The 13,737-nt window shown below is 48.6% G+C and overlaps 2 protein-coding genes across 4 annotated transcripts in view; one reads left to right on the top strand and one right to left on the bottom strand.

The window, feature by feature from the left end:
* Positions 1-314: 314 nt before the first annotated feature.
* C9H6orf120 (chromosome 9 C6orf120 homolog) lies at positions 315-1,291 on the bottom strand. Its single transcript, XM_048354464.1, has one exon. It carries the CDS (start codon positions 1,192-1,194, stop codon positions 628-630), a length of 567 nt encoding a protein of 188 aa, XP_048210421.1. The 5' UTR covers positions 1,195-1,291; the 3' UTR covers positions 315-627.
* A 95-nt stretch (positions 1,292-1,386) lies between these two features.
* The window catches only part of Wdr27 (WD repeat domain 27), a 48,941-nt gene continuing 36,590 nt past the window's right edge, over positions 1,387-13,737 (top strand). Inside the window, exons 1-6 of one of the 3 annotated variants that reach the window (XM_048354459.1) lie at positions 1,387-1,564; positions 2,374-2,444; positions 3,682-3,874; positions 7,945-8,086; positions 10,894-11,018; positions 12,851-12,964. In XM_048354459.1, coding sequence (XP_048210416.1) covers positions 2,434-2,444; positions 3,682-3,874; positions 7,945-8,086; positions 10,894-11,018; positions 12,851-12,964 — 585 coding nt within the window. In that variant the 5' untranslated portion in view covers positions 1,387-1,564; positions 2,374-2,433. Of the gene's footprint in view, positions 1,565-2,019; positions 2,078-2,373; positions 2,445-3,681; positions 3,875-7,944; positions 8,087-10,893; positions 11,019-12,850; positions 12,965-13,737 lie in introns of those variants that run through there. The other 2 variants (XM_048354460.1, XM_048354461.1) reach the window with 2 other exon arrangements.

The raw sequence follows: 13,737 nt of genomic DNA, 5'->3' as shown, positions 1-13,737 counted from the left end.
AAAGTTATTATTGCTGCCAATCTTTCTTATCTGTGATGGTGTTTCTGGACTACTTGTAAGTACCCTGGAAGTTAATCAAAGAATTCTAAAAAATGGGCAGGCCAAGATGGTAAAATGGAAAACTGTCAAAAATTTGGTACAGATGGATTCAGAATGTTAATTGGCATGGGAACAAACTTACAAATAGTTGCTTGCCAAGGAATGCTATTTTGGTAGAAAGTACAAGTTAGGCTCAGGACTCAGTTCATGTTCAGGGAGTGAATAAGTCATTAAATTTTTTTTTTTTTTTACTTCATCTAGTAACTCAAAAACGCTTAGTAGCCACGAATGTTTTAATATGCATGGAACGTGGCGCTGTTTTGGGTTGCCACTGATTTTTTTTAGTCACCAAAACAGAGTTTAAACATTTTATTGAGCTTATTTCTAGGAGAAAATAAATAATTGTGCTTGCCGCTTTCCTTACTCCGGGAGTAACTGAGGTAACAAAACTTGTATGGCTTTATTTCTCCATCCCCGGTCTAGAGAAAGTAGCCATAATTCCTACCAGGTCAAAGTAGCAGGGTTCCCAGCAAACCGCAGTCAAGATTCACAGACTAGGGGTATGGGGCTCCAGAATAATTCAAGTAATCAGAAAAGAATTTCAAGTACCAATTTCAAAATGCTAATCAAAATTGTCCAGAGAATGGACTCCTCCTCCTGGGGCCCCTCTTCAGGGGCCCGCGCCTGCTTCGGGTCCCCGCCCTCCGAGTAGGCCGCCTCGGAGGACGGGTACTGGTCCTCGGTTCTGTCCAGGTACACCTTCATCTCGAAGTCGCTCTCGCTGTGGGACGGGTGCCCGTAGATGCCGATGCCCACGGGGCGGCGGAAGTGCGCGGGGATGGAGACCGTGTCCGGGCCGCAGGTGGCGGACTGCAGCTCGTAGTCGTCGAAGCTGGGGTGCAGGGTGCTGTCCGACACGTAGAGGTCGGCGTCCCCGCGGAGGCTCCGCATGCGCAGCACGATCTTGCCCTCGTGGCCCAGCCTCAGGTAGCTGTAGTTGCCGGCCCCGATCTGGCCCTGGACCACGTGCAGGAGGAGCCACTCCTCGGGGGCGTCGTCCTCGCCCGGGCCCCTCGACAAGGCCACGGCCTGCGCCGCCAGGAGCACCAACAGGGCGCGGCCCCAGGGGCCCGCTGCGCCCCGCGGGGCGGCCATGGCGGGCGCTCAGCTCGGGGCCCGCATCCCGGGGCGGCGGCCTCGGCCTCGGGGTCCCGGACGGGCCCGCGCGAGCGAGGAGTCGCTCGCCGCCGCGCGGGCTGCCGGGGGCCCGCGGGGCAGGGGCGGGGGACGCCGGAGAGGGAGGGGCGGCCTAGGCCTAGACAAAGGGCCGCGAGCCGACGCGCCGAACGCGGCCGGGCCCGGCCAGGTGTCGGGGGCTGCTAGCCGGCGGAAGGGAGGCGGAGCCGGAAGTAAGGCTCTCCGGAAGCGGAAGCGAGGCTCGCCGTCTTCTCGCGAGAATGCCAGGGGGCGTGCCTCCGAGGGCCGCGTCCTCGTAACCATAGGGACGCGCCCGCCCGCCGCTCCGGTGAGTGGGGCGGCGGGGAGGACGGCCGGCGGGACCGCCGCGGTGAGGCGCCCCGTGCCCGCTGCCTGGCGGACTTCGCGTCCTGGGCTCGCGGGGCGCCGCCGCTCTCCTCTCGGGGGCTGGCGGGCCGAAGTGCGGGCGCGCGCGGGGCGGTTTCCCGTGGTCCGGGCGGAGCGAGACCTTAAGCTCCCGCGGCGGCGCCGCCTTCCCTTTCCTCCCGCCGCCGTAGCCGCGCCCTGCGGACCGGCAGCTGGCCCATTGCGGACGCTGCCCGGCGCCGAGGCGCAGGCCGGGGCCGGAATCCGGGTCCCGGCGGTCGTCGTGGGCCCGCGCCTACCGGCGGCGGAGGGCTCGGCGCTCTGCGGCCCGCCCGGGGCAGGCGCGCGTCCCCTCCGCGAGGCCCCGCCTTCCGCACCCAGCCCCCTGGCGAAGCCTCCCCGCGCCCCGGGGCACCTCGAGAGCCTCTTGCTCCCGACCTGCTCTTACGAATGTCAGAACTAATGCGTAGAGAAGGTAAAGTCAGAAGTCCAGTCTTCCGTAGCTACCTCACACCAAAGCGGCCAAGTCCTTAACGGAGGTAACACTTTAATTAAGAGTTCAGAGCTTACCAACACCCAAGTATACTTCGGTTGCATTCTCATGCCTTCATCAGCATCCACACAACTTAGTCTATCCAGAAGAGGCAGTTCTGTCCTCAGAGCAGCGATCCTTGGAACCCTGTGTTCCTCTCCTGGTTCGTGTGCAGAACTTTCTTTTCTAAGTAAACGTTTCTTTCTTTCTTTCTTTCTTTCTTTCTTTCTTTTTTCCAGTCCTGGTCAGCGCTGAGGGCCAGTGAAGGACCCCAGGTCAGCGCTGAGGGCCAGTGAAGGATGCTAACTAAGTGAGAAACTTAATATCTATGTATGCTGCAGGTCCGTGGGACAATAGGCCCCGGAGGGGTGGCACTGCAGTTACTTGAAGGGAGGAAATGGGTGAAGGGCAGGGGGCAGAAGAGGGTGAGATGGGCTGAGCAGAGGGATTGGTGGCAAGCCAGGATGCTGGGTTCTTTTCTTCAGTGGCTATTGGAGTATCAGACAACTGTGGGGAGTAAGGAGGGCAAGGATAGTGTGGTGTCACCCTTTTTGTGGGGAGTTAGGTGGGTGTATTCCTCCTGGCATGTGAAGAGCCATTTGGGAACTTCCAGACTGATGTGTGAGTTTTTAAATTTCTTTTCAAATAGTTTTCTATTCTTTTCTCACTTTGTTCATTAACTTTCAGTAGCCTGGAAATAACCCCTCTCTTGTCTCATGCCTGATATCCATGTGGGATTTGCCCACCACAGTAGTCTCTTTACTCCACCCCTTTCTGAGGGTCAGCTGTCCCATTTGATTGTCATTGCCTCAAATGCAACTCACAACTGAAGCCTGATCTTCTCAAAACTGAGTTAATGGCCTCTTTGTTGTTGTACATGTGGCCACCATGGTTACTAGGGCAGGCAAGGCCTTTGTGCCTGGGCCCCCCAAAGGCTGGGTTCTCAAACCCTCAGTGTCAGCAAGTTGCTTGTCTGAGTCAGTGGTATCTGTGCCCAGAGTGGGTTTGGGGCTGAGTGTTGCCTGCAGGGACAGGGCACAGGCATCTGAAGTGATCTTGTCCTTGGAGCAGTTAAGTGTGAAATGAGAACAAACATCGTTTTGTTCATTTATGCTTTGTGAGATACAGCCCGTCAATCACTGGTAACAGAACCCATTGTGTATTGCGAAATACTTCAAGAGTCTGGCTCTAGAGTATTTGGATTTCTGTTGTAATGTAGCTGGCTATTTTTCATTTTAATTAGAAGATAACTTTGGTAGTGGTAGTTGGTTCCATAACCAACATTTTGAGTGCACTGTTGGCTTAGGGGACCCTTTTCAGTCTTTGCCTCTGCAAGTGAGCTGTTGTCACTTCACAGTGCAGGATGTCTACCCAGCAGGTCCAGCAAGGCCTGGAAAGCAGGAAGCATCTGAGGGAGGTGGAAAGGCCTGCATGTGGGTTTTTGCATGTTGACCCTCTTCTCCTTTCTCTTGGTGTGGTGTTATGAATAAGTAATAGTTTTATACTATCATATCTAAAGTCATTGTACATGTTCTTTGTGTTTTCAGGCTAAAGATGGAACCCCCCCAAGGGATTCCTTCTCCTGATTATCATGAGAGTGATATAGTTGTGGAAAGATACCTGGCAGAGTTGGAGGAGTCTGTGCCCCATGTCCAGCTTGCCTGCAGCACACAGTACTGTGCCTTCCCTTTGCATGGGAACCAGCTCTGCGTGTGGGACACCACCAGTCCTCTGCACCAGGTGCTTCATGATTGAAGGTGTTTCTTGTGAAGTTCAGGTCACCAGGCCTTTTCCTGCCTCTCCATGTCTCTGATGCCGTCAGGCAAAGTTACCCTCTGTGGATTCAGCTACAAACCATGGCAAAAAAAAGCATCAATAAAATTGCTATATTAAGTTCTTAGCTTATAAGATGTTTGGGGTTACTTTATTAACTTTTCAGTAAGAACATGAGCAAAAAAAGTTTTAACACAATCAAGCCCTTTGTGTTCACACCTCAGCTTGGTCTTTCTTACTTTCCAGTGGGATAAATAAACATTGCTTAGAAAACATGCATGTGTGTGTAGCCAAGGCCTGGCCCTGGCCCTGCCTCCTCTCCCCTCCAAAGGCGGTGCCATCCTAACTGATGTCTCCAGGTGCTCATGTTTGAACTTCGTTCTGTGCCAGCTTCCTTCGCTCACCGTGAGGTGGAAGAATCCTACAGCAGCTGGTTACTTTGTTTGGCAGGTCTTCTGCAGTGTGAGTTGCTGAGTTGCAGTGGATGAAAGTACCCAGACAGGTTGCCTCTGAAGAGGATGTGTTGCAATTGCAGCGTTTTATGGCCTCATCAGTCTGGTGGCAGGGTAGTCTCCAGTTACACTGGTGCAATTCCTTCAGTGCTTTTTTTTTTTTTTTTTTTGGCCAGTCCTGGGGCTTGGACTTAGGGCCTGAGCACTGTCCCTGGCTTCTTTTTGCTCAAGGCTAGCACTCTGCCACTTGAGCCACAGCGCCACTTCTGGCCATTTTCCGTATATGTGGTGCTGGGGAATTGAACCCAGGGCCTCATGTATACGAGGCAAGCACTCTTGCCACTAGGCCATATCCCCAGCCCTCCTTCAGTGCTTTTAAGAACAGATTGTTTCTTCTGAAGTGGCTTTTCTATCTCTGGTAGTGTTCTTGGCTTTAAGATCAGTGATGACTGCTTTTTATTCTCATCAGTGCTATGTCTCTGTCTCTTCCCCTGTAGCATTTATGTCCTTGTTCCTATGCATGTGGCTTTTGCATATGTGATAAACATCCTCATACAAGATTCATAACCTGGGCCTGGGTGTTGTGGCATATCCCTGTAAACCCAGCTACTTGGGAGGCAGAGGCAGGAGAATGGTGGTTTGAGACAAGCCTGAAAAAATTTAATATATGAGACCCTATCTGAAAAACAAACTAAGAAACAACAACATTAAGAACATGTTACAAGTGGTAGACTACTGGCCTACCAAGCATGAAGTCCCGAGTTCAGCCTCCAGGGCCACCCACATGACACTTTCGCACATACACACGCAGACAGAAATATTAAGCAAGGAGAAAATGTCACTGTCAGTCTCTAGACTTTCATGCTAATATTTTTGTATAGATTTGTTTTTCCATCTAGTGGGACTTCCCTTCTGTCTGAAGAACATTGTATAATGTATATTTAGAGCAGACATGGTGATGAATTGTTTAAGCTTTTATGTCTTAATGCTTTAATTTTGCTGTTTATGAAAGATTTTAACTTGGTAGAGAGCCCTCAATTGGTAGTTTTCCTTCAATATTTTACTGTCTTATGAATTCAGCGTATCATTTTCCCTGACAGCATTTAAGATTTTCTATTTATTGGTCTTGAGAAGTTAGATCATGATATGTTTTAGTGTATTTTCTTATTTCTGCTTTTTTGGGGGTTTTATAGCTTTATAGTCATCAAATTCAGCCCTTATTTTCAAGCATTCTCTTCTTCCCACCTCTCTGGACCCTTTTACGTGTGAATTAGGCACTTGAGGATCCCACAGTTCACTGATACCATTTTTATTTATGTGATTCTTCTTCTGTATATTTTGGTTCATAGAGTTCCTGCTGCTGTGTCTTCAGTTCACTTGTCTTTCCTTCGCTGTGTCTGACAGTGCTCTTAATCTACCAAGTTTGATTTCATCTTGTTTTTGTTTGAATCCTTCTAGTTGTTAGACTGGATTTCCAGGTGTCTTTTATGTCTCCCACTTGTGTTTTAGTGACAGTGTCCAGCACTTCCCACCATTGGCGCAGTTGTAGGTTGGATTCATGTCTATTTGGGTGACTGTGATGATTTTTTTGTTTGTATTTTGTTTCTCTTAGTTTTTGATCACATGGGTCTTGTCTCCTTGGGTACCTGGGTATTTTTGATTGAATGGTGGACATTATTTATGGAAAATGGAGAGCTAGTTTGAGACTCTGGAGATTTTTTTTCTTCGTGTAGAATTTATGTTTGCTTCTGGTAGTTGGCCATGCTAAGGTAGTGCTAGCAAGCCCTGCCCCCTGCTGTGGTTACTGATGTTGTAACCCATGGCTGGCTCTGTTCTCAGCAGGGTTCTGCTTCCACTTATCTCTCCTTCTTGGGTTTGGTTCTTCCCAGGTTTCCAGTTTTAGAAGTACGTCTTACCCTTTCATCTTAGTGGCTTACATGGTTTTACATGTACAGCATCTTCAACCTTAAAGCTCTCTGCACTATTTCAGAATATTGTCCTCTTCTCTCTAAGTTATTTCTGCTTTTATCCTTGTGAACATGCTGCCTGATCATTTCCTTCGATGTCCTTAGCCCTATAATGTCTTGGCTTCTCAGCAGCATTTTCTGGACTGTGAGAAGGCTGCTTTAGTTGAAGTTGTCTTCAGGGACAGGTGGCTGTTGTGTTGGAATCGAGACAGATTTCTTCTCTATGGTCTTGGTGCTATAATGCTTCAGCTTTCTAATGCCTTCAAGAGGATTTGTTTGTTTATTCTTATAAAAGCTTCACATTTCTTGTCTTTCTCACCAAGAGCGTTGGTAGAGATGAAGTCTCCTACCGTTACCAGAGGGGATTTCCTTGTCCTATCATTTGAATGGTAACCTTTGGTTTTTTGTTTTGTTTTTTGCCAGTCCTGGGGCTTGGACTCAGGGCCTGAGCACTGTCCCTGGCTTCTTTTTGCTCAAGGCTAGCACTCTGCCACTTGAGCCACAGCGCCACTTCCAGCTTTTTCTATATATGTGGTGCTGAGGAATCAAACCCAGGGCTTCATGTATATACGAGGCTAGTACTTTACTAGGCCATTTTCCCAGCCCCTGAATGGTAACCTTTGTATCAAACTACCTCTTGTCACCAAGACCTGAAACCTATTCCCTTCTCATCTGGCATTCCCTTTGATTTTTCTTTCCTCCTGCTGTCATTCCAACCTACTACATAACCAATGTGTGCTTTTATCCCCTAGGCTCCTTCTCTGAGGAAAGGTCAGCAGGTCGTCTCCCTGAGTAAGGCCACCTATGTCTACTGAGCCCTCCAGGACCCCCACACTGGTTTCTCCTCCATACTTGCAGCAGGGCTGTCCCAGACATGTCCTAGAACTCCTCTCTTTTGATCACTGCTTTCAGATCTCTGTGTTCCTCTCCAGGAAATGATCTCTGCTTCCATTTTTCTTATGTGCAGGCTATACATTTTGAGTAGTGTCCATGCCAGTCCTTGGCTGTACCTCCCTCCAGGTTTGCTGGACCCACAGTTACTACCAGGGCCTGAGTGTGCCCTTTTCTAAGGAGCCCCATTCCCCCTACCTGGTAGCTGTTTTGTGTGTAACGAGGAGGCACTATGTGTTTTTAAGTTAGTGAACAGCGAAAAAGAAAAGGCACAGGCTGCATCAATCCAGCCTTGTGGGATATGCAGTATCACCAAGCTGGTTAACTGGAGAGCACATTTTTTTTTTTTTTTTTTGGCCAGTCCTGGGCCTTGGACTCAGGGCCTGAGCACTGTCCCTGGCTTCTTTTTGCTCAAGGCTAGCACTCCGCCACTTGAGCCACAGCGCCGCTTCTGGCCGTTTTCTGTATCTGTGGTGCTGGGGAATCGAACCTAGGGCCTCGTGTATCCGAGGCAGGCACTCTTGCCACTAGGCTATATCCCCAGCCCCTGGAGAGCACATTTTAGTAACAGAAGCAGGAATTTTAATGAATGAATTAAAAAAATGCAATAAATATTTGAAAGTTTAGTGTCTTTAATTTCTTAGGTTTCTTAAGTTGTTTTGCTCTAGTTTTTAGACGTTATGTGTAACCTATGACTTTTTCCTTGTTTATTATTTTGCTAATTTAGCATTTAATCTTACAAGGACACCATCATTCAATCACTGCCATGGCTTTTGGAAATAAACTGGACCCACCTTTAGTCTGTTCTGCATCACAGGATTATGTTATCATGTGGAACCTAGATGAATGCAGAAAGAAGATTCTTCAAGGTAAATGAAAATGCAAAATAGTTTCAAAAATATCTTAAAGATGTGACTCCTGCGTTCAGTACACCTGGTCGCAGTCAGGCTTTGGGCCGCTTTTACCCCTAGCAGTGAAGGCTGATGTCTGGACATGCACTGCCCACAGACCCACCAACCTTTACTGTGATCATGTCATACTGATCCACTGGCTTCTCAGGTTTAGTCTCTGTGCTTTGCTATTCTGACATGTGATCTTATGATATCTGAAGATGTGCAGGCAGCTCTTGCTGGTTGTTTTTCAGGCTGAAGACACAGTGGTAACGGAACAGGGCTCAATGTTGGGATTGTGAAACAGGTAACAATGCAACCACGTCATGCACACAAGCAACAGTGCAACTGCACTGTATGCAAGGCAATGATGCAACTATACTGCACACACAGGTGACAGTGCAACTATACCATGTACACAGGTAACAGTGCAACTACACTGCACACAAAGGCTACAGGCACCTACGCCATGCACACAGGAGGCTGTGCAACTGTGTTGTGCACACAGGCAACAGTGCACCCATTCTGTTCACACAGATGACAGTGCACCTACACTGCGCACATAGGCTACAGGCACCTCCACTTCACATGTAGGTGACAGTGTACCTATGTTATGCACACAGGCAACAGTGCACCTACACTGCGCACATAGGCTACAGGCACCTATGCTGCACACACAGGCGACAGTGCACCTGTGCTGCATAAAAACACGACAGTGGCCTTCACAGCACTGCCTAGGGTCAGTTCTCAGCCCTTCAGGCCTGTTGATCTCTTGATCCTGGGTGCCTTCTTCTGACTTCTCAGTGTTGGCATGTAGGCCTTTCCTCTCACATCCCCAACCCCTCCCCCAGGCTGTGTACCCAGAGCCTAGGTGCTACGGCTTGCTCCTTTTCCCTTGCTGGGCCCTCTCCTAATTCAGCCTCCTGATAACTCGCTTCTAGACATTTACTCTGATGTCCAAGACCATTCTCAGCTTCCGTGGGGGTCTACCTCCCCAACAAGCCCTCCTCCAGTCCTCCCATCTCGGCTCACCACTGCACTGTCATTCTGACCACTTGGGTTAGCTGGGGCTGTCCTATCACTTCCTGTGTTCAGTCCACTGTTGAGTTGTATTTTGCCTTCACACCATATCCATTCTGTGGCATCTCTTGCTCACCCCCAGTGTTACCCAAAGCCACAAATCTCTGATCTAGATTCTTGCACTCCTTGCCATCTCCTTCGACCTGTTCTCCCCTTACTGGCATTTTGTCCTCAATTCAGAAGCCAGAGGGCCCATTAAAAGCCAATCCACTGTGTCATGCCTCTTCTCAAAGCCTCCTCCTCCCTCTTCTTCTCCCCCCATGCCCCACCTCAGGTGGACACTTGCAGGCTCCAGCTTTAGCCTGGTGAGGCTGAGAGGGTGCAGTCCTTTCCTGACAAGCTTCTAGTTGCTGTCAGCTTCATACCCTTCAGGTCTTGGCCCAAATATCTCTTTTGCCCTGCTCCCCCCACCCCCTGGCCACCTGGAATCCAGTACCCTTCACTGGGTGGTTTCTTCACCGTGTCCCCTGCCCAATGTAGTCAGCTTATTTATGTTTTGTTTATCCATGGCCGATTGAAGCTTTCCCTCATCTCCTCCATATCCATTTCCATAGAGGCAGAAGCCTGGTATACTTGGTGATCATGTCCTGGTTGGTGGCCACATCCTCAGTTTCTATAGGGAGATTGGCCCACTCCAGCGCTGTGAAAGGTTGAGTGACTCTGGGAGGGCCTGGCCCCTAGCTGCAGCAGCACCCCGGTGACATGCATGTTCCTGTCTGCAGGTCTGTTGAGGGGTAAGCCACCAGGAGAGACACAGAGTATAGCCAAAAGAAAGTCTTTATTACCAGCCAGGACTACACTGGGCAGTCAGGTGCTAAAAAATGCAGTCCTGAGCCTATTCTCAGGGCTGTTTTTAAGCAAAAAGTTTGCCTCTTTGTTTGCTCAGGGGTGGAAAGTTCCTAGCGGTTCTTTCCTGCAGGTGCAAGCCAAGCAGGAAGTGATAGAAGCTAACCAATGCCGTAAGCAAGCATTGAGCGAGGGCAGCATCACCATTACTTAGGAACATAAATAGAGCAGTGGATACATAATTTTTAAATGTCAAACCATAAGGAACTAGTCTTACGGCAGGAGTGCAGTCCTGTCTTTTAAGATGGAGTCACAAAAGCAAAATGGAGTACAGCAGCTAAGAGTAAACTCTAATATAGTGAGGTTTGACAACCCTTATCATGCCACAGCAGGACACACATGCTCCTGTCTGTGGGGTCTTGGCTGGCTGGTGACCGTCATGCTGCACAATGGCAGCTTCCGTCTGGCCTAGGACAGGTGGCAGGAGCTGTCCTTTCTGCTTGTTTATTTACGCGAAGCTGCAGTCTTCTGGTCTGGCCCTGCTCTACATGCTTGTCATCTTCACCTTCAGGCTGGCTTGCAAAACCTCGTGGCTTTGTTGTTACACCGTCCTCTGCCCAGTCTACATTGGCCAAAGTCATTGTCATGGCTGGTTCTTGATGGGGTAGACATGGAGAAAAAACACTGGGTTCAGTGCTCAGTCTGGACTCACAGGTGCCTGTGGCCGCAGAAGACACTTGTCCTGATTGCTGACTGGGCTGTCACCCGCAGGCATGTCTTGTGCTCCTGACGCTTCACAAGAATGTTCTAGAGGCTGTCAAAGACCCAAGCCCTATTCCAGTACATTGCCACTCTTTAGGCAGTTTTAGAGCATAATTCATGGCGGATATATACTGACACTAACTTAAAACTTGCCCTAGGGCTGATTCCTCAAGGGACTGTTGTCGGCACCCTTCTGGGAAGAGTACTTTGTGTGAGGTTTGACCCCCATGACCACTTTGTTGCAGTGTGTGCTGGAAACAAAATCTTCATGCTGGATGTGGAGGTAAGATTTCCATATGTGGGAAGCCATGGAGTCCAAGACCGGAGGAGCAGCTAGAGCTGAAGTTCCACCGGCCTTTGTTCCTGCTTGTTTTCTAAGTGACCGTTTTAATTTGGTATATTCTTATGAAGTTACAGGGGAAACAACAAATGAAAACATTTGGTTATTGGAAAGCCTCTGAACTTGGAGCTGTTTATGTAAATCATAAGAACTTTACATGAAACCTGGATCAAAGATGTCTTTAGCCAACATGTTTAGTAGAACTCTTATTTCTTAGGGGGCCCTTCAGAGCTGTGCTCAATCTATGTGAAAATGAAGCCATTTTAGATTGTGGATTTCAAACATAGTATTTGTTGTGACCTGATGCTTGAGCCATGGCAAGGGAGTGCCATGTCACAAAGTGGGAGGGGATGGAAAGTTGGAGGGAGGACTGATTCTTTGAAGCTATTTGGGAGTTCTCTGGAAATGATCCCTATCCTGCCATCTCCCTTGTTAGGTGGGGGCCGGGAATATGGCCTAGTGGCAAGAGCACTTGCCTCATATACATGAAGCCCTGGGTTCGATTCCCTTGTTAGGTGAATGCAGATATCAAGGAGGCTTTCCTTCTGCAGCTTGTTGAACACATTAAACATTTAGATTAGGACACATGAAATATTAAGTGATTATCATGGGTCTCATGTGTACTAGACATTTGGGAATACAAATAGAATGTATACAAATAGAAAGTCCTGGGGCTTGAACTCAAGGTCTGAGCGCTGTCCCTGGCTTCTTTTTGCTCAAGGCTAGCACTCTACCACTTGAGCCACAGTGCCACTTCTGGCCTTTTCTATATATGTGGTGCTGAGGATCAAACCCAGGGCTTAGTATATATGAGGCGAGCACTTTACCACTAGGCCATATTCCCAGCCCCCAAATAGAATGGATTTTTATCTTCAGATATCCATCCGTCCATCCCACCTTCCCCAGTGTGTTGTCAGTGTTGTTCCTATCTAGGTTGAGTGTGTGAGATCAAGGTGAGGCCCCCTCATGACTGCCAGAGTGCCCCCAACCGTGCAAAGTGAGAGGTGGCTGTGTCTATCAGGAGCTCTGGTGCTATCTATCATTGACATTTCTCAGACCACATTATGGACTATGAACTTATGACACGGGCTTCTAGGACATTGCTTTGGGATATGGGAAATTCAGAATTTGAGGAGAGGATAACTCACTTAGCTCAATCAGAGTACTATCTAGACATACTATATTATTGTGTTCTAGTAACTCCCTAGAGAGAGTAGCTGCTGAGGGAGATGGGAGATGGGAGATAGGATAGGTGCTTTCTGAAAGGTAGAAGGTGGAAAGGGAACAGAGAGGCAGAGATACAAGGAGAGAGAGAGAGAGAAACAAGGAGATAAAGAAAAAGACAGAGATATAAGTGGCCTGAGACAGAGACAAGTAGATACTGATAGAAGAACCCAAACTGAGACTCAGAGACAGAGAGACAGTGATAGAGAAACAGATGGAAGGATCTGAGATGCAGAGAGACATTGGAGAATAAAAGGCTGAGTACTCCTCCTCAGGACTGGGTTTTGGATGGTAGAAAACAGGTTTCCAGGAAGATGGAAAACAGTGACATGTCAGGGTTACATTTAAGTCAGATCCACTTTGGCTAGTTTTCACCTTTTCTAGTTGCCTGTGCATTCCCCAGAGCAGGCCTCAGTCATCAGCATGCTAACTTCTAAGAAGGGACAGGTAAAGTAAAATGTATCTCAACAGGAACTCTTTTAGAAGCACTTATGACTTGTTGATGATGGTAACTCCAGAGTGTCCCAGAGTCACTTTGTAAATCCTTGCAGAAGCACTCTGTGCAGGTGGAGCTGCAGGGCCACTGTGGCTCAGTGACGGCCGTGGAGTTCTGTCCCTGGCAAGCAGAAGTGCTCATCTCAGTGTCCGAAGACAGGAGCTTTAAGGTAGGCTGGATGTTAAGCAGCTCTGGTTATGAGCATCTTTGCAGCATTATGGATGGTCACTGCTACACACGCAGTTCTATTTCTACCACACTTAATGCAAGAAGGCTATTATCACATATTTCTGCATAAGCTGCATCTTGATGTTCTGACTGGGCTTGGGGTTGGATGTTTCTCCACAGGACAGTTATTGGGCCTCTGGGATTGCTACACAGGCTTAAGGACACACGGGCCTCCTCCAGTCCAGGACCTTGAGGCTGAGGCATCAGTTTAGTTACCACACTGTCCTCTGTGACCAAGAGCAGAAGAGTGTGTCCACTTGTGCTTTAGCAGAAATAAAGTAGCTTGCAACCATGTTACCTTTGGACTGATGAAGGGAGAACATTATATATTGTCCTGAAAGAAAAGTTGAAGGCAGTGAATACATATGAGCAGACTGAAGCTGTGAGTATGTGTAAATACTTGTTCCATGAAAGCCGGTTATACTACAACAGGTATTGATTTTCCTGAGTTTGGATCAGGTATTAAGAACTGAATCTGGGGTGCACCACTTGCCAACAATTGTTGGATAAACTCATTTGTAACTCTGTTACATTTTTGTGTGTTACATGGACACAATGGTTCCTTTTGCGTTATTGGTGACTGGAGTTGTGCCTACCACATAGGACATGGTGTGTACATGGGAAGCACTTGTGAATACCACAGCTGGATGCAGCTCTGTGGCTGAGCACTCTTCACAGCAGACACGGGGCCCTGCAGGCAGACACCAGCATCTT

The sequence above is a fragment of the Perognathus longimembris genome, chromosome 9 (assembly GCF_023159225.1).
Source record: "Perognathus longimembris pacificus isolate PPM17 chromosome 9, ASM2315922v1, whole genome shotgun sequence".
In the NCBI taxonomy this organism is placed as follows: Eukaryota; Metazoa; Chordata; class Mammalia; order Rodentia; family Heteromyidae; genus Perognathus; species Perognathus longimembris.
The sequence above is the reverse complement of the archived record's forward strand: the minus strand, read 5'-3'. Positions and strand labels throughout refer to the sequence as shown.

What these genes read in the sequence shown, in the direction of transcription:
- C9H6orf120 (XM_048354464.1), bottom strand. Translation starts at nt 1,194, where the DNA reads ATGGCCGCCCCGCGGGGCGCAGCGGGCCCCTGGGGCCGCGCCCTGTTG.